This window comes from Bos grunniens, chromosome 8 (genome assembly GCF_055505025.1).
Source record: "Bos grunniens cultivar Pamir isolate PY7600 chromosome 8, Bosgru_T2T1.0, whole genome shotgun sequence".
Taxonomy (NCBI): Eukaryota; Metazoa; Chordata; class Mammalia; order Artiodactyla; family Bovidae; genus Bos; species Bos grunniens.
Window position 1 is genome coordinate 38,517,079 of NC_141172.1, and position 20,552 is coordinate 38,537,630.

At 42.8% G+C, this 20,552-nt stretch overlaps 2 protein-coding genes across 51 annotated transcripts in view; one reads left to right on the top strand and one right to left on the bottom strand.

Moving 5' to 3' along the window:
- Positions 1 to 13,244, top strand: part of SPATA6L (spermatogenesis associated 6 like) — a 70,103-nt gene extending 56,859 nt beyond the window's left edge. For 42 of the 50 annotated variants that reach the window (XR_015169597.1, XR_015169603.1, XR_015169599.1 and 39 more), the window contains one exon: positions 3,128 to 3,301. The gene's annotated coding sequence lies outside the window, so the exon portion shown is untranslated. Of the gene's footprint in view, positions 1 to 3,127; positions 3,302 to 8,072; positions 10,296 to 13,089 lie in introns of those variants that run through there. The other 8 variants (XR_015169590.1, XR_015169594.1, XR_015169592.1 and 5 more) reach the window with 2 other exon arrangements.
- Positions 13,245 to 15,925: 2,681 nt separating this feature from the next.
- Positions 15,926 to 20,552, bottom strand: part of SLC1A1 (solute carrier family 1 member 1) — a 75,119-nt gene continuing 70,492 nt past the window's right edge. Inside the window, exons 11-12 of the mRNA XM_086415267.1 lie at positions 20,360 to 20,494; positions 15,926 to 18,211 (exon numbers count right to left, since the gene is read on the bottom strand). Of these exons, the coding sequence (XP_086271393.1) occupies positions 17,965 to 18,211; positions 20,360 to 20,494 (382 nt within the window). The 3' untranslated portion in view covers positions 15,926 to 17,964. The remainder of the gene's footprint in view (positions 18,212 to 20,359; positions 20,495 to 20,552) is intronic.

The following is a 20,552-nucleotide window of genomic DNA, read 5'->3' on the forward strand; positions in this document are numbered from 1 at the left end:
AAAACAATTCCAGTTTCCTGCTTTCAGTACAAAGCACCTGGAAAATGTGGTGAACAGGAGTCCAGGAGGAGAGCAGAACTACGTTCTCCCCTCACAGTGTCGTGAGACAGCATGTGTGCGGGGCCGCCAGCAGTCTTATCTCCTCTTTATTCTCGCTCCCCACTCCTTACCTAATGGTCCCGCTTCCAGCTCCTCAGACACGAGCTCTTTCCTGCTATGGGCCCTTTGCACACGCTCTCGTCTAGACTACTTCTTCCTGACTTTGGCTCACTTCTATTTGCCTTTCAGGTCTCATGGCTTTCCATGGCACCCCCTCCCCCTCTGAGGCACACCTTTGTAGCCTCCTGCAGTTTTCTCTCATTGTTGTTCTATTTCTTTGGGCCGATTGCTTAAAAGTCTGCCCCTTCTACTTGAGTGACACCTTCCTTGGGCCAGGGACTCTTGTTTTCTGACCCACTACTTTATAGCCAGAGTTACAGTGGGGTCCCATTTAACTTGGGTGAACTCAACTGCACCTGCCAGGTGTGTGCCCTGAGCAGGAGCCCGCCTTCCTCTACCACTCTGTCACCACCCTTGCGTTAGATGACCTTCCGCTGTGGTTGGTGCTCAGTAAATATTTTCTGTGAGTGACTGTTGAAATTCAAGTGATGAGGCAATCCTCAAAGTCAGTTGTGTGGTAAGAAGTTGGTCATTTTTGTGGGCTGTCATCATTTTTCACATTTTTTCTTCTTTCCCTTCCTACCCAGGCCCAGCATAAGAATAGTTTTTCCTTATTAAGTGCTTCCTAAGTGCCAGGAACTGACCTAAATACTTCAGTTGTATTAAGTGAGTTGCTATTCCATGATCACAACAGCCCTTAAGAAGTAGGTACTATCACCAGTACCATTTTACAGGTAGGGAAACTGGGGCAAGGAGATGTTAAATGCCTTGCTCAGGGTAACATGGCTAGTGAATGACCTTAGCTGTGATCTGAACCCAAGGGATATGGCTTCAGTGACCATGCTTTTACCCATTAAATTCCATTGTCCTCCAGACCTGGAGCTTGTAATAGGAGAACCCTGGAGAAAAAGATAGTGGAACCCAAGCAGAGTTGGTGGACATTGCCTTTGAGCATCCCCCAGAGGGTCCTATGGTGTTGTATCATGTAGTCCTTCAGTCTAGCAAGATCAAGATAATTACAGATCTTTTTAAAAAATAAAGATGTGTGGGATGACATGCTAGGGTTTCACTGTCATCAGGCTCCTAAAATTCTGATTTATGGGCATTCATGCTTGAAGGCACATGTTGCCTTGCCTAGAGCTGGCCAGGACTCCCTGCCTTTGGCACAGAGGAATGTGAGGACAGCTTGGTAATTTCCCATTTTTGTAGGCTTTGCCTTAGAACGTTCTGCTTGGTAGATTAAAGATGGCTTCTGGTCCACTTAATCTCCCATTTCTAAAATAGTCATCTAGGCATTTATACAGAAGACAACCCACATAATTACCACTTAGGAAACATGGCCCATGTAATTACCAAATGTCAAATTGTGTTGAATTTCATCATGCTAACATCAAGTTACCTAAAGCCCTGAACTAGCTAGTATGTGGACCCTGATGTGAGGGGATAAAGAGAAGGTAAGAAAAGAATTAGTAAATTCTGTCTTAGGAAATAGGTTTCCTTCAGCCTTGTATTGTGATTTATTGGTTTGTTTTCCTTATGAAAACTCTCCCAAGAAGGAGACAGAGGGCTGGAGGGGAGACTGAGCAATGGTACCAACTCTGCCTGCCGAGTGTCCCATCCCTGTGAGTGGCTCCCATGATCCCAGCTGCCACCACTATGGCCGGCCTGAAGCAGGAGCCAGTCCACTTACAATGATCCCAACTCAAAGGAGGGCAAGGAACTCAGGCCCTGGAGTCCTCAGACACAGATAAGAATTGCAGCACAAAGAGCTCTCTAAAATTACAGAGCAAAAAGGAAATAAACCAAGAAAAGTGGGTGAGGAAGGGACAACAGTGAATTAAAATGCTGCTTTCTGATTCTGTCATAGTTCGTTAGGCCTCCAGCTCTAAATGGTATGGCTGGAATGGCTTCTTCTAACCTCACCCTCTCTGCTGGCAGGCAGGACCCACTTTACTTCCTCCCACAAGGGTCCTTTCACCTCTGTTACAATCAAAGCAACAAAACAAACCAGCCTACAGATGCCAGGCTCCAACCTTGGGGGCCCGCCCTCTCTGATTTGGTCACCAACTTCAAAGGGATTTTTCATTTGATGGCTTGTGGGGATTCACACAACAGAAAACAACACACTTCCCTTCATTCCAGGGGCTCCTGGTCCTGTCAGAGTCTAACAGACCACACAGGCAGTGGCCTTGCACACAAATCCCATGGCAGATTTCTGGGTTGGCAGTCCTTAGTGAGCAATAGAGTCATCTGGGGGCTTTGAAAAATGCTGATGCCCAGGCCCGACTCCAGACCACTTAGCTGGAATCTCTGTGGGTGGTGCCTGGCATCAGTTTTCTTTATAAGGTTCTTCAGGGGTAATACACATTTTAGGACTAAGAATCTCCACAGTAGGCTGCAAGAGCTTTGAGGATGGGGGGATTTGGAACACCCTCAGATTTTATACTGGCCCCCTCCACGCTCAAAAATAATTGTTCCATGGAATAGAATTAATTTGGGCATATTTAACAGTTCTGCTCATTAACATCTAGCAGTTTCTACACATCCACTATATGCCAAGGACTATACTTGGAGAAGGAAATGGCAGCCCACTCCAGTACTCTTGCTTGGAAAATCCCATGGATGGAGGAGCCTGGTAGGCTACAGTCCATGGGGTCACAAAGAGTCGGACACAACTAAGCAACTTCACTACACTACTAAGGACTATATTATTCAGAATAACACTAAGAAGTAGATACTCTGCTTGTCATCATCCTGATATTCTAGAAAGAGCCCAGGTAACTTGCCCAAGGTCACACAGGTATTTGTCTTGCTAACCTAATATCACCTCATTCTGGGAGTGTGGGAGAAGAGGCTGCACAGCAAGGTTGGGATTGAGTGAAGTCATTTTCTTCTCCTTGCTTGTGTTGGTTGATTGCCTTCTTCTTAGTGCCACATAGAGTGTGTCAAGTGTCTTCACATTTCACAGGGGAGACTGAATGAAAGCTGCAGGAGTATCATGAAGAGCTCACTGAATGAGCCAACTGAACAACCGTTTTTGTTCTGTGTATCAAACCACCAGTGTCTGACCCCCTTTAAATCAAACCTGTACCCAGTCTCTTGTAACCAGGTAAGAGTCACTGATTAAAGTGTTTGGGGCTCATGTTTTCTTGTCAAGCTGGACTATTTGTGTTTCAGTTTGTATGTTTGTTTTGAGCTTGAAATAGAAAGTAGCAATAGTTGGGTGGCAGGTTCTTTTCCATTTGGAAAGCACTTCTTAAAATTCTGATGAAAATGTCAAGATGCCTTTTCAGATGTTCCTTATTTTTGGCAGTGGATATGTTCTTGAAATGTTCTTTTTTTCCCCCCTCCTTCCTCCTTTTTCCCTTCTCCCCTCTTGCCCTCAGCTCTCCCCCACCTCTGTTTCCCTTCTCTTGACTTCCCGTCCTGTCCTTTCCCCATTCCTTCCCTTTCCTCTTACATTTTCCATGAGCTCGAGGAAGCTGCTATTTAGAGGAATAATCTGATATATCCTCCAGAAAAAAAGACTATCATTCTGATTTTCCATGTTTGGTAAATCCATTTTCTGTGTATGTGTGTGTGGTTGTTTGCTTTTTAGCATTAGGCTTCATTTATTTATTAACATAAGATCCTGAAAACCTTGGAAGAGGGAGCATTGTTTTTGGAGAATTCAAGTCTTGCTTTAAAGGTTTAGTTTCTAGGATACATTTATAAGATGAGGCTACTTTCTTTAGATTGTATTTTAAACTACTCCTTCTGTTACCTGGCTTCCCTGGTAGCTCAGATGGTAAAGGGTCTGCCTGCAATGCAGGAGACCCCGGTTCAATCCTTGGGTTGGGAAGGTCCCTGGAGAAGGAAATGGCAACCCACTCCAGTATTCTTGGAAAATTCCATGGACAGAGGAGCCTGGTAGGCTACAGTCCATGGAGTCACAAATAGTTGGACATGACTGAGTGACTTCACTTTCACTTTTCTGTCACCTACCCCTCCTTTTTTTCTAGCAATTCTTAATAAATTTATAAGAGGAAAATAACCTCCTTCAAATATTTCTTTGAAAGAGCTACACTAAATTACATTTCTGCTTTGGCAGAAATGACTGCAAAAACCTTTATGAAATGCTTACCCAACTTGAGGAGCAAGAAGAGGATGGAGATGAACTGAAGTAGAGGTTTATCTTTGTGGGTCTGCAGACCCAGAGAAGAGAGGGCCTGAAAGCAGAAAGCTTTGTATTCCCATCATACTGTAATCTGAGTGTTTTCCTCTCCCATGTCCCAAAACCCTTTCAACTTTTACAAGATTCAATGAAAATCAAGTTTTCTTCTCTCATTAGGACCACAGGAATTTGTTCATTATGAAAATTAGGAAAATGAAATTAAAAATTAAAGGAGAAAAAAGTCCAAAAGCAGAAATAAAACTAAATTCATTTATCCCCTTCTCAGAATTTCAGCCTAGTAAAAGTATGCATGCATGCATGCTCAGTCACTTAAGTCGTGTCTGACTCTTTGCCACCCTATGGACTATAGCCTGCCAGGCTCCTCTGTCCATGGGATTCTCTAGGTAAGAATACTGAAGTGGGTTGCTATGCCTTCCTCTATGGGATCTTTCTGACCCAGGGATTGAACCCACGCCTCCTGCATCTCCTGTATTGCAGATGTATTCTTTACCCACTGAGCCACTGGGAAGCAACAACAAACACTTCACCCTTGGAAAAGAGAGATATGCGTAAATTACACCTGCTTGTGTGTTCTCAGTGTGTCTGAAACTATAGTTGTCAATTTATTATTTTGAGGTCTAGTTAGTCATCAGTAATAAAAAAAATACTATATTACATTAAGACTATGGTACAGTTCTCAGAAAAGGGCCGCTTGGGAAGGCCATAAGCAGCTGAAGGAAATCAGTTCTAATGAGTCGGTATTCCGTAGCAGTTATTGTTTAGGTATACACTGTAACACTTGTTCAGTTTTTTTTTTTTAATGGTTTGAGCATAGCTCCTTAACTCAATTTAGGAGTAAGATCTTAAATGCCCATTCTTATTTAGAGTCTTTTTGTTACCTTTAACAAATCAATCTGCCTTTTGCTTACTTTCTGATCTGCTAACTCCATCATTTAAGTCATTCCTATTTTATCTTTTTGTTTCTCAAGGAGTTATTTCAGTTTTGAGGAGTCATGTTAGGGCCAGGATTGCAGCAGGATTTTGCTTTTGGAATATATAATAATATGAATAATCTTGTGATACATTAGGGTTCAGATTACTTTGGGAAGATTTGTGTCACTAAATGTAATAAAAATCTCCAGCTGTCTTGCTTCAGTTTATTATTCCTTTCTTGACTTTCACAGTTGCAGATCTGTCAGAGCCTGGGCCATATTTTGCAAGCTTGTTTCACAGGGTCTGGGTTTAAAGAGGTTCCTGGGAAAATCTCCTTGGCAGAGCCTGGGCCCTCCAAGCAGAAGCTGCTGTACAATGAGGCCATCTCCCCATAGTCGCCTGACTGACCCAAAGTTAGCTGAAGCCTATAGGCCCTGAACTATAAGTAAGATTTTTAAAATGGAGAGTGTACATGGTAGTCTAACATAAAAGAAGTCAGTCAATTTTAAATGTATAACTGGGGAGGACTGATGAATTATGTATGCAAGTTCACCTAACCCCTGAATGCCTGGCCATACTTACTAATATTCAACGCTGTTCTCAGTTAGTTCCCTTAAGGAAGCCCTCTGATCTCTCAGAGCAGCAGGAAGAAAGGACATGGCCACCAGTCCATGTTTGACCAGTGAACCTCTAATACCACCTGACGGTACTGCTGTCCTTTCCTGAATGGGGGGCCCATTCCAGCACTCCTGGGGGACATGCAGGTCTTGGAGAGAACTCCCTCCCCCTTCCCAAGGACTGGGAACTCTGCAGACAGTGAGCAGAGCTGCAGCCCTCAGGCTCCTCAGGTCTGCTCCCCTCGCTCTTCCACACAGGGTCTCGGGGTAGCAGTAGTTTGGTCATCAAAGGAGAGAGTCTGTGCTTTACTTCACCCTCAAAACCAGGAAATCTGGCAAAAGCAGGGTCAAGTCTAGGACAGGAGCTTTTCTCTGGTGCACATGGATGGCTGGATTGTTGGAGTTTCTTCAGCAGTCTGAAATCTCACCCTTGGGATTCTTTATCTTTAGAGTGATCCTGCAGCACCCCTGTAAGTCCATTTTTATATTGATAGATATACATTTATATATTTCTCTTTCTTTTGTCCTAATTTTATTTTAAAAGTACCCTGTAGCACATTGTGTAGTTTCAGCCCTCCTTGTCATTTGCCGTGAGGATCACCTACTGGGATTAATTCATTTGCTCTCTGTGGTGACCACAGCTTTGCCTCTCCAAGATCCTTTGGGCAGAAGGAATACAACATATTCTCTGGTAGGGTTTGCTTTGTGTGTGTGGAAGGCTCCTCTCAATTCCAGGAGCTCTGAGGTGGCAGCCCTGAGGGCCACCGTGCCTGCCTAGAGGTGGTATGTACATGGAACCTGCCAGGCTGCTCCAGAGGAGAAGGCAGTGGCAACCCACTCCAGTATTATTCTTGCCTGGAAAATCCAATGGACGGAGGAGCCTGGTAGGCTGCAGTCCATGGGGTCATGAAGAGTCAGACACGACTGGGCGACTTCACTTTCACTTTTCACTTTCACTCATTGGAGAAGGAAATGGCAACCCACTCCAGTGTTCTTGCCTGGACAATCCCAGGGACGGGGGAGCCTGGTGGGCTGCCGTCTATGGGGTCGCACAGAGTCGGAGACGACTGAAGTGACGTAGCAGCAGCAGCAGCACCAGGATTAGGGTTGTCAAATGAAGAGAAAGGCAGGAGACCCCTGGTAAGGCAGAGTTCCCTCTAAGGTAAGAGGGCTGAAACATATGATGGGTCTTGGGCCTTTAGTTTGTGATTGGTTGGAGATGCTTTTGAACCAGTCAAGGTATGTCGCTGCGTGTCTTGCTTAGCCTGAGTGAGGTGGAGTGATTTATTCTAAGTTCTTCCACAGAGGCCAGTGCAATGGCAACTTGAGGAGCTTGGGGGAGCTGTAGTCTTTTAAAGACCTTATCAGCTAACTTTGGGAGACCTGGAATCCCAGGAGAGAAATGGAGTAGATTTTTTCCTTCTTCCTGTTCCCTCTCTCTCTCTTTTATTCCTGTATTTAGTGCCTCAGTTTACCAGGTGCTATGTCAAGTGCCTCCCAAGGGCATTTAGTAGGTGTTAAGATTCAAGGTCCTGGAATGAGAGCACTTGGATATGAATCCCGGATTTGCCCATTTACTGGCTGAGTGACTTGGGCAAATAACCTAAACTTTTGTGTGCCTCAGTGTCCAACTGTGGGAAATGCAAGCAATATTAACATCTGTTTCATAATGTCATAAGTAGACGAGTAAACACATTTAAAACACTTCAAATCAGTACCTGGCACAAAATAAGCACACAGTAAGTGTTAGCTGTTGCTATTCTCATCTCATGTAATTACTGTGGATGGCATCCCCTCCTCCCCACCCACCAACCCCACTTTCTTTTTTTTATTGCTGAGGACACTGATTCTTAGAAAAGCAGAGTGTCAAAGCCAGTTTCCAAACCCTGGTCTGTCTTGTCTCCAAATCTCATGCTGTTTCTGCTACGTTCTGCCATCTCTTAATTGTTGCCTGTTTGTCTCCAAGGCTGGTGGATGCTGAATAATTCAGCCTAAAGGGTTTGTCAAATATGAGTCCTTCATTAGAGTGAGAGGGCAACTAAGGTCTCTCAACAGAAGTTGGAATGAGGTTAACCACTTCTTGTTTAGGCCAGCAAGAGATGCTTTCTGCTCTCATTTCCTGTCATTGGAATATTATGTTTGTAAATAGCACTTTTACCCCCCTCATCCCACCCCAAAATAAACAAATATCCCTGTTTCTTTTCCCCCAGGAACTGACACTTACTGAGATTGGTGTCTTGGACTGAAGTAAATATCGCACCTATTTTAGTGGGATGACTTCCAGGAACAGACTGTGTATAATAGGTGTCGTTGTTGGATTCATGGCGAGAACTCGTCATGAAAGCTCATTTGTCCTTGCAGGAGGGGAGTTCAACATGGCCAATGATGACATCCTTTGTTCATTGACTCATGGTCCCACCTAGCGCTGACAATTAACTGATTTTGCAGCCTTGCATGCAATCACTGTATTTAGTAATATTCTGTGCCGTGTAGGGTATGGGATGAGTTATGCTAAGGAGTGTAAGATGCAACCCTGCTCTCCTAGAGTCTCTGGACTTAACAGGGCAATGAGATGTTTCACATGTGACTATCAAAAGGTATTGCAAACTCAAACATCTTCATAACCAGGCAGGATTTGTGACTGTCAAGGCAGTGGGGTTTGAAATAATGATGAGTGGTAGGGTCTGGGGAGAAATGAAGAGTGTAACTCCATCCTCCCTGACCTCCCACAAAATATCCAAATTCTTCAGATTCAAATCTAAAACAACAAAAGGCTCTATGGTCATGTGAAGCTAGTCTGAAGCTGAATATTGCCCATGGCCACCAGTTTTGTCTCTTATTTAACAACATGAGATAATGACATTTATTTACAGTGAAGTTTGTAGAACTCAATTTCATTATGTAATAATAAGTCTCATGTTGATTAACTTAATAATATAAGGCAATATCTGATTATGTACTAAGAAGTTGCTATTTCTTTAGGTTCCATGTAAGAAATGATGAAGTCTTGGGACTGAGGGCCAAGAATTTATTTTTGACATTAAGGAATAGGAAGACCAGGTGAAGAAGAGGTTTGAGAGAAGCAAGGAAATTGGAATCTAATGAAGGATGTGTGTATGGAGCACATATCCTCCAGGGATGTCCTCTGAAGTGTCTTAAATATTAGGCCTGATATTTTAGGCTTTGTGCTGAAGACAATAAGAAGCCACTAGAGTCTGGGGATGAGAAAGCAGACCATTAACTTGATGAACTTTTTCAGGGTGGTTTGGGAGTGCACAGAAACTGGTGGCAGGGAGACTATAATAAAGCCATTGAAGAAATCTGGAAAATAGGAATATAAGCCTGGATGGAGTGGGAGGGTCATAGAGATGAAAGTGTTAGTCACTCAGTCATGTCCGACTCTTTTCAACCCCATGGACTGTAGCCTGCCAGGCTCCTCTGTCTATGGGATTCTCCAGACAGGAATACTGGAGTGGGTTGCCATTCCCTTCTCCAATAGAAATGAAAGAAATTCATTATACATTGAGGACAGAAAGAAATGACCAGGCACCTTATTTTAATGGTGCCTTAATAATGTGTGTGGAAGGAGGGGGGAGTCTGGCTCCTTTAAGGAAGAAACAATTAAATGAGCTGGACCAGGGCTGAGTTGCAAAGTGAAAGAGAACTATTTAATCATCAGGAGTGAAGTATTGATTGAAAGAGTAATTAATCTACAGGTATGAGGACACAATGTCCTTCATTTTGTAGATTCACATTCTTCCTAATGTGAGGCAAGATGAACCCAGGACTAAGAGAATAAAATTGGTGGGCAGGTAAAACCTTCTGGGGAGGGACTTTTTTCATGGTGCCTTTTTGGCAGTAGGGACAGAATGGGGAAGACTTAGAATTCCTTGGGGGTGGGGTGCATATGCTCAGAGGCAATGGGGGACCTCTCTTGGATGTAGTTGGTTTTTCCCTCGGAATCTTATCCCTATTATGAATTTTTCATTGTTGTAAATAGAATTTAGAGGATCATCAAGATACACATTGTTCATTCAAGAATTAATGGGAAGAGAAAATGCAGAAATGTACCACATCCAATTATTCATGTCCAAATAGAGGCCAAGTCTTGCACCACCCACTTCACAAAGAGGCAGCATTATCACTCACAGACAGGCTCCCATGTGAAGCTCCCACCAAAGCAGAGGGATTAGAATAAGTGAATGAACCTGTTTAGATCTTGCTTGTGCCCTCGAACCTCCAGGGGTCAAAGAAGGAGGAAGTTGCTGTGATCCTAGGTTACAATGAAAATAATGGTGATTTTTAAGACACAATTCCTAATTTAGGAAACAGAGATTACAGAAGACATTTACAAAGTTGTTTTTGGGTAAGTTCAGTTTAAAGGATGCTGGAAAGGCCACAGGGGAAAATGTTCAATAAAAGCTGGAAATGTGGATCTGAAGTTTGGCTGTTGTAATAGTGCTGCAATGAAGAAGGAAATACAGACATCTCTTTGAGATAGTGATTTTGCTCCTTCAGATAAAAACCCAGGAGTGGAATTTCTGGATCATATGGTAGTTCTATTTTTTAAATTTCCTGAGGAATCTTCATACTTGCTGTACCAGTTTACATTCCTACCAACGGTATACAAGGGTTCCATTTTCATTGTTTTGATTTACATTTCTCTAATGATTAGTGATGTTGAGTGCCCTTTCACGTACCTGTTGGCCAATTGAGTGTCTTCTTTGGAAGAATGTTAATTCAGGTTCTCTGCCCATTTTTAGCTGGGTTATTTAGGGGTTTTCGTTTGTTTGCTATTGAGTTGTTTGAATTCCTTGTATATTTTGAATGTTAACCCCTTGCAGATAGAGGGTTTACAGATATCTTCTCCTATGCCATAGGTTGCTTTATATTTTGTTGATGGTTTCTTTCGTTGTGTGGAAGCTTTGTAGTTTGATGTAGCCCTGCTTGTTTATTCTTGTTGTGTTTGCTTTTGGTGTCAGATCCAAAAAAATCATTGTGACGATTGATCTCAAAGAGCTTTCCCCCCATGTTTTCTTCTAGGAGTTTTATGTTTCGGGTCTTATGTTCAAGTCTCTAATCCATTTTGAGTTGATTTTTGTTGCTATAAAGTAAAGGTCCAGTTTCTCTCTTTTGTATGTGGCCATCCCAGCACCATTTATCGAGGAGACAATCCTTTCCCATTATAAGTTCTTGGCTCCTTTGTTGAAAGTTATTTTTTTTTGTTTTTTTTTTTCACAGTTGCTTTGACTATTGGAGGTCTTTTGTTGTTCCATACAAATTTTAGACTTATTTTTATTTTAAGACTTATTTTAGACTTATTTTATTTTAATGGAAAAATACCATTAGAATTTTGATAGGAAGTGCATTGAATCTGAGAATAGCTTTGGATTGCAAGACATTTTACAGTATTAATGATTCCAGTTCATGAACATTGAATATCTTTTCCTTTGTCTCTTCTTTAATTTTATCAATGTTTATGGTTTTCACTGTATAGATCTTTTACCTCTTTGGTTAAATTTATTCCTAGGAATTTTTTTCTTTTTGTACTGTTGTAAATGGATTATTCTATTAATTTCTTTTTCAGTAGTTTGCTGTTAGGGTATAGAAACACAGCTGATTTTTGTATATTGATTTTGTATCCTGCAACTTCACTGAATTTGTTTATTAGTTCTAATAGTTTTTTGATGGACTCTTCAGAATTTCCTATATATAATATCATTTCATCTGTAAACAGAGATAATTCTTAGAGGGAAAGTTTTAGCTTTTCATTGTTGAGGATATCAGTTGTAGACTTGTCATATATGGCCTTTATTATGTTGAAGTATGTTCCTTCTATCCCAATTTGTTGAGAGTTTTTATCATGAAAGGAATTTTATCAAATGCTTTTATGCATGTATTAAAATCATATGATATTTATCCTTCATTTTGTTAATATGGTGTATCACGTTGATTGCCTATGTTGAACCATTCCTCACATCCTAGGGATAAATTCTTCTTGGTTATGGTATATGTTACTCCTAATGTGCTTTTGAATTTGGTTTGCTAATCTTTTATTGCCTCTGTTTTCAGTTTTTGCCTTTATTTTCATCAGGGATATTTACCCATAATTTTCTTTTAATGTTCTTGTCTGGCTTTGGTTTCAGGGTAATGCTGGCTTTGTAAAATGAGTCTGAAAGTCCTTCCCTCCTCTTCTATATTTTGGGAGAATTTGAGAAGGATTGGTATTAATTCTTCTTTAAATGGTTTGAGGAATTCACCAGTGAAGCTATTTGGACTTGGACTTTTCTCTGTTGGAAGGTTTTGGTTATCCCTGCTTTCTTTTGGTTTCCATTCGATGGAATTTTTAGGCATTTTGAAGCAACATTTCTCAGTGGTTAGCTACACAGTCTTTGGAAGCAGATTTGTGTCCCAACTATGAGATCTTGGGAAGGTTACTTAACCTCTCTAAGCCACAGTTTTCTCATTTGGAAAATGGAGGATAGAAATATTCCTGCCTTAGAGAAGTATTGAGAAGAATAAATGAGATGAAACATTTAAAAATATTTACTGCATGCCATACATGTAGTTAACACTTGATAAGTATTAACAATGGTTGTTATTTTTCTTAATAATCTTAGACCACTCCAGATTTGAGTTAGAATTAATATCTAGCACTCCTGGCCTTCTTCGACTTTTAATACCTGGTAAAGAACGTTGAATATTGGGGCCAAATTGCTATGCTGTCCAACAGTTGTTTGATTCTGGGCAAGTTACTCAACTTTTCTGTACAGTTTCCTCATCTGTAGAAAGAAGATAATTATAGTAGCTACTTCATGAGGCTGTTGAGATTAAATGAGTTAATATTTGTTCAGTGCCAAGAGCAGTGCTTGCCACACAGTAACTGTTAGGCAAGCATTTGTCAGATAAATAAAAATGAGGTTCCTCTGTGTTGTGAGTGGCTTTTTTGTTTCTGAAGTCATAGGATCCAATCCTTTGCTGCATTCATCCTGGCACAGAGAAAACTCCTAACTCAGTGCCTGCAGCAGTTAGATATTAGGTCAGCATCTTAAAAGAAACTGGAGCTTTATTTGCCTTAGAGTGTCCTCTCTGTGAAAGGTCACGGTACCTGAGAATAGGGTAGGTGTCTTCCTGGAGTGATACAGGAGTAAACTTCCCTGAGGCCAGAAATGCAGGCTCAGTGTCCTGTCAGCCGGAGTCCGTCTTACTGTTTGTACTTCATTGCAGGTGGCATGTTTTACGAACTTAACTGGCCTCTCCTGCCTTCAGTTCACGTGTGCTTATTGTGAAGTTGACACATTCTTGTCTGTCTTAACCTTTCTGACAAAATGAGGAAATTGAGGAATTAAAGCCAGTTTGGCCTGCTGGGAAGACAAAAGGAAGTTTTGGTAAGGATCAGCCAGTGTGCTCTGTTGCTAATCAACACTGCTTTCACTCATAATGATGAGTTCCATTAGCACTTCTCTGACACTTGGCAAGACCACCCACCCCCCCCCCACCCCACTGGCTTCCTAGAGACCCAGATATTTCATTATCTTTGGATTCATTTGGGGTAGCCCTTCTCCCCGCAAAAGATCTCAGCTCAGACAGACCTTTCTGCTGGCCTCTGATTATTCTTGTCAAGCTAAAGTGATGACCTTGGAAACACAACACAGGGACTTTTTAAATGAAAGTTACATTGGAATTCTTGGAGGAAGGTCAAAGTCATCCTTGATGTGCATTCTTTCTATAATCTAAATCTACACCTATATCTAAAATCTAAAATGCTTTTAGCATTTTGTGAAGGCATGTCCATGAAATGAACCTATGTGATGATGGAGTTGTGCCTTTTCTCCCGGGGCTGCCCTCTCAGGACCATTCAATTCATTTCAATCAGTCTTGTCTTTACCTTGGAAAACAAACCTTTCTAGAGGGCCTGGACAAGATAAAGCAGACCCTGGTTGGTGCCAAAACTCCAAGCTTTTCATTGCTTCCCCAGGAAGGCAGACCTTTGTTTCTGAAATACCCAGATGATGCAGCCCTGCTTTGCATTCCCTCAGATGCCCTAAAATGAGGAAAGAGACTGTGATATCCTTGAATCCCTACTGATAGCTTTCCTGTTGGCGTGAGTCATGGAGGAATGGCAGCAGGAAAATTGAGGTGGTGGGTGGAGTGGGGTTGGGATTCACACACTCGTGCTCAGGACTTTGGTTAAATCCACATTTTAGTTTCAGGTTTTCTTTGCCCCCATCTGTTGATAAATGGCACTTTTGTGGGGCAAGCTCCTCTCCAGGTAGTATCCTAGTTCTGTTCTCCTGAGACAACAGCTTATTATCTTCAGGCTGGTGAGGCCTTCTAGGAATCAGTGGAACGCCTCTAGATGAGGCCATTGCTTTCCCTTCTCCTTTTCTCCAACCAGAATAACAGACGTGATATTGATTTCATCTTGGCTGTGGAAGTTCACTAATAACTGTTCTGAACTTTGTAATATCTTAAAATTGGCAGATGAAATGGAGATTTGTAGATGAAACCACAAGTATCTCTGTAATCCTGGAGAGAGAGCCTCTGAATCAGATGACACTGGTTTTTCCTAGTGAGAAACAAATGGGACATTGATTGTGTGCTTAGAGCTTATTACTTGCTTAGGAGCTTGGTGGCATTATTTAGCCTAGGCCATTGAGAAATGTCCCTAGTCATCTCCATCCATGGTTAATAATTTCATACATTTAGAGGCAGTCACTGAATTCAATACATTGTTCCCAAGGTTAATTTTACAAGAGCTGCTTCTGGTTGTTTATATTATACGGCTTTCACTTAAAAATCTAAGATTGCAGGTGAGGGAGGCACATTTACTAGCATTGTTGTCATTGTTTAGTCACTAAGTTGTGTTTGACCCCATGGACTGTATCCCACCAGGCTCCTCTGTCCATGGGATTATCCAGGCAAGAATGTTGGAGTGTGTTGCCATTTCCTTCTCCAGGGGATCTTCCTGACCCAGGGAGTGAACCTGCATCTCCAGCATTGGCAGGTGGATTCTCTACTGCTGAGCCACCAGGGAAGCCCTTTACTAGCATATGTGTATTAAAAAGCCCCCTGTGGGACCCAGAACAAAGTGAATGTCCAGCAGATGGGGACAGTCACATATTTACAAGCTGAGATGGCAAAAGAGAACTGCATGTCATACTCCGGTTTCAGGACACATGAAGGGGTGCTACATGAATGTACATTTCTGCCTCACACACGCATCCTGAGTATCTCAAACCTCTCAGTGTTTCAGGCCATAGAAAAAAGATTGTGAACACTTATTTTTACTTAGCCCCTATATGATACCTTACAGGAGAAGATATTCTAAGTCTTTTACTATTTAAAGGAAAATGTCGCATTTTCAAAATGGGGTTTGGGAGTTATTTACTAAGTCTCACTAGGTTGGATGTTCTGTTTGCTTTAATAACCCAGCTAACATCAGGTGGTGAGAATAACAATCTCACTAAGGAGTTGTATAGTTGGGTATTTTATCTCACGTTGCCAAAAGAGAAAACTTCTGAATTAGTTTGGCCAGGTAGTGCTAAGCACTTTTATGAGATTTTCCTCTCAGCAGGACCAAGGGAGCTGTCCATTCCTTTGTTTTCTGTCACAGACCAGTGAGTCCAACAGCAGAACGCTGCCACGACTCAGGTTCTAGGCAGGACTACGACGTACCTTTAAAGAGCTCTTTGAATACAGCCTTGTGTTCTTTGTAGCCACATTTCACAGGGCAGGATTGGTCCTTAACTATCATATTGAGCTAAGACTGTCTCCCATTATAGTAATTTCGAACCAAATTCTACGTTCCCTTTCACCTCAGTCATAAGCTTGGGCCGTCTGTCCCTAATGGCACTGTCACGTCAGCCTTATAACCCACTGATTAACATGAACGGCCAGCTTACTCTTCCTCCGTCTGTGCTTTTTCATTCTCGGGCACAAACACAGCTTTGGAAACAACAATCTGGGTTCAGTCTGAATCAACTGACCAGGTCTTTCCCTTCCCACACTCATCAGAGGGAATGAGATAAAAAGAACAGATAAAGGAAGAAAAGGCAGGGAAGAAAGAGTGACGGCAATGTTTATTGAGACAGAAATGGAACATTGTTCTCTTTTATGAGTTAACTGCACAGTGTGTTAAGAGGCTGGGTACAAACTCACTCCAAAATAAGGATGACCTGCAGTTCACGAACAGCTCTGTCAGCTCTAGTACCTCAAGTTGGAGCAGCCTGCCAAGGGGCTTGAACCATTCAGCCCAAGATAAGTTGCTGATTCAGCTGAATTTACATTTACTTCCTATAAATAACACCAACATTAGCAGTTTAAAATTCACATTTAATCACAGGTCCATTTTATGTTTACATGATCATTTGGTATCATTCTCTTAAAGATTTCAGGTGCAGGTGGTCAATACAGAACTTTTTTTTTAAAAAAAAACAAAACTATTCCATGATCTTTGGCACAGTTTCTGGTTTCTTAGCTAGGCTTAACTTGGCTATGCAGTACTGCAGAAACAGGACTATTTTGGATCTTGGTGTAACTATAAGTTTATGTTAAGCATTATTTACAAGATGAGAGCCAAGCACAGACTTTAATACAATGTCCTCACAAATGAACAGAAGAATGACAGGCATCGGATTTTAATGAGCAGGGGCTGAGACTACTAGACTACTAGTTAGAACCATCTTCCCTGGAAGAGGAGACAAGTTTCGTTCAATGCAAGAATTCCCTGAACCACTGATACCAATGTCTCATGTCACAGGATTTACTTTGCAAGAATCCAGGGTAGGGACAGTGCTTTTCTGGCCAGTATGGCTTACACGATCCATCAAACCTATATTAAAATACAACTTAGCTGGTAGCTTTGCCAATGTTATTTGGGTCTGATGGGTAGAAAAAGGCAAAGTACTGTCATTTTATGTGGGTATAATTGACCTTGGAGGAATTATAGTTGGATAATATAATTATTAAACACATCCAGCTGGATAAAAACCCACCCAGCCTTATATGAGTGACACATTTGTGTATCAGTTCAGTTCAGTCCAGTTCAGTCGCTCAGTCATGTCCGACTCTTTGCGACCCCATGAATATAGTCTTATGTAGAGCTGATACAGATTGCCTCCCAGCAGTAGTATCTTGGAAGCTCTAAATTAGTGGCTGTGCTACCAGAATGTGTCTCTGCTTTGGGGCTGATACACAGACATGAGACAAACAACTAGCATGATTTCTCATTCTAGTAGTGCTTATGAGAGAGGAGTTCTGATTAAGCCCCAAAACCGATCTGGATTGCAATCATAGTTATTATTCAAGTACAAGGAGAGCGCTTTATTTCACATTGAGAGTTCAATTCTGACCTTTGTCTGGCAAATTATATGAAAATAATAAATATATACATATATATATCTCTAGCTCTCTACTGAACAGTGGGTCAGTAGTTACCAGCATCCCCATACAGTACATCGAGAAAAAGAAATCTCTTCTCCCCAAATCTCACACCCATCTTAAAACTGTTATTGCAGAACTGTGCTGGTCTGTTTTCTTTCAAAGTAGTTCCTTTGAAATTGGCTGGAGATGGGTTCAAAATGGACAATTTGGCACATTAACTTTGTTGGGGGGGGGGGGCGCTGTTGTTTAGCTTCATTATAATCTATACAAATGTGAGAGGTCAAAGGAAATCCATGGCAATAGAAAGCCCGAGTAAAAATGTGTAGTCGATGACAATATATATATATGTATATTTTTAAAAAACCCAAAACACTGGTCCGTGCATGAGAAAGCAATTTCTCTTTCACATCTATTACCTAATTAAAACAGTTATGTCTATTCTATGTACTTCCCAATTCTGTCTCTCATAGACTTTAAAAATTCCAGATAATACAGCTTTCCTTTTAATCAGTTTCCTCTCATCTTACTCACCTCCAAATCCCAGTACCTGGTGAGCAAAAGCTGTGAATCCAAATATAGAAAATAATCTGGAGGTCTGTATCAAATCAGATGTACAGTTGGCTGTTAGTGTTTTCCTTATTTAATGTCTGAATTTGCTAAGAGATGACTCTCCTGGAGAGGTCCTTCACCACCTCCAGTCTTCTGAAGCCAGAGGCCCTAGAACTGTGAGGTCTGGGTGAACGAGATGGTATCGGACTTGTCGACGGCAAAGCCTCCGTTGACGTAGGACTTCTTGGTGTCTGAGTCCTCATTGTCGAGTGCTGTGGATTCCAAGGTGAAGGGGTTCACGATGTTGACCTCCGATGAGACATCCATTTGCTCCAACTCCTTCTTGGAGAGCTTCTCCACAATGCCAGTCCCAAAGGCATCTCCAAGGACATTCACCATGGTCCTGAACCGGTCCCTGGGGAGGACAGAAGGTGAGTCAGACACGAAGCCCGGGTTTCACTTTCCTTCGAGTTGGAGACAGGAAAGGACCTGAGGAATTCAGTTATAAATTCAGCAAACCACAGAGGATGCTTCTCAGGGCTGGCTAACCAGAGGCCCCCCACTTCACAGGCCTGGATCAGGGGCTGTCTCTAAAGGCACAAAATGAGCGCACAGGCTGCCCCGGGTCCTCGTCAGTCACGACGCCCCCGAATCCAGCATCATCTCCTAAATTCCCTCCTTTCCTCCCAAAGAAATGTGAACACAATCTCCACAGATATTTGTGGGGAGGGTCAGGATTCATTAGTCTTTAACCCTAGCCTCTGTCTTGTGTGCATTTCTCAGCTTTCTCTTGGCTAAGGTGAGAGAACCTGGATATTTTGTGGGGTGGTGTGTGTGTGTGTGTGTGCCAAGCAGGAGTGTGTATGTGTGTGTCCCCAGTGTGCTCCTTTCTTTCCTACACAAGGTCACTCCATGAGGAAGCCAGCAAGGATGCTGCTGAGCACAGGGTCAGAAAACCCAGGCCAGCCTGTGAGCAGCTTTCCCCTTGGGGCACCTCAGCTAGTGTTAACTCCCAGAAGGCCTGGCGGAGAGGCCAGCAGCAGGACGACGAGGAGGTGGAGAGGTATCTGGGGTGCTGGAGCACCGTTGCTAGGAACTGTCTACATGAATGTTCCTGTGAAAGCTACACCGGCAGGACAGAAAAGGCCAGCAGTGCTCCCACATGTCCATTCTGGGTGCCCTCCTGCTATTTAGAACGTGGACTGAACTAGACCCTGCTGTGGACCAGCTAGTGTCTTTTTGTTCCGTAGATCAAGTTGCACCTTTGACTTCTCTGGGTGTCTTAGAAGTGAAGGTCACCAGTGTTCCAGGAAGAACCAGGGAGAGGAAAGAGTGCAAATCCACCATCACTACTAGACAAAAGGCACTTGTCTCAATAGTAGGGTATGTTGGCAAGAAAGGGGCTACTTCAGTTGGGCCTCAAAGAACCAGCAAGCTGTTGAGGGGGCCCCAAAGTAGCCTCCCAAGAGCAGAAGCTTCTGCCTTTGGGGACGTGACTGTACCTTCAAAGCCACATGGAATGTTTCTGTTTCTCTTTCTACAATTTTTAGCTGCTATTTGCAAACTACATGGCACTGTACTGCCCAGTAAGCTCGGCTGGGTCTGAGTGAAGGCTCCATATGGAGCAGACTCTTCCCCTGATGGCCAGGGGACAGAGCCAGACTCAGCTACTGAAAGACCACTGTACAGAGTGGGTATCAAGGTTAAAGCCAGGAACCAGGCTCACTCTAACTTTAACCCTGGGGGTCACAAAAGATATGTTTTTACCCAGATCTTCTGCTGTGTTCCTTAGGGAGGTGTGTGTGTGAAACAGAGGGAACGAACTGTTGGGAATGAACCTAGGCTTGAATGGTTCAACTCATTCTAATCATAACAATTAAACTTGCTGTTAACTGAGCACATACTGCCAGCCAGACACTGTTCTGGACACACTTCTCACACACATAGCTATGTGTGTTCTGGACACACATAGCTCACTTAATCCTTACACCAACCCCATGAACTTGACAGAATCATCCCCATCTCACAGATAATGCAGCTGGCCCCCAGAGAGGTTAGGGAACTTTTTCAAGGTCAAACAGCCACTGAACCAGGATTCAGATCCCAATTAACCTTATCCCGAAGCCCTTGCTTGTGTCCTGATGGTGCTGATGATCTTGGGAAGGTGGGCTGACACTGAACTAGGTGGTTCTGAACCTATGGTGCTGACCCAGGGCTGGGATAGGCTAGGGTGGCCTATGAGGTTTGGAATGGCTGAGGCCTTGCCCAGTGTCTTCACATTATTTTATGTTGTTTATCTCATCCCACACCCAGATCCTAACCTTGAGCGTTATCAGGCATAATACACTAATGAACATCACTGCCTTTATAAAATCACTGCTTGAAGTTATGAGGAGTTAATTTTTAAGCACATTATCAGATGGCCTGGTCAGAGGGAAATTAAAGCAGCAACAGATGGCTCATTAGGCAATCTGAGGAGAGGATAATGACAGACTGCAGATTCTGCATGGCTGGGAAGCGTGCCTTCCCATCCGGCAGAGGCAGCACATTTATTCCAACTCACAGAAGCCAGTCAACAGCGATGATGAGGGTGACATCCTCCGCGGGCAGGCCCACAGCACTCAGCACAATCACCATGGTCACCAGGCCGGCCTGGGGCACACCGGCAGCTCCGATGCTGGCGGCGGTGGCAGTGACACTGTAGACAAAACACACCAGCACAAAAGGAGTTAGACACCCATTTCTCCCCTCCAGGC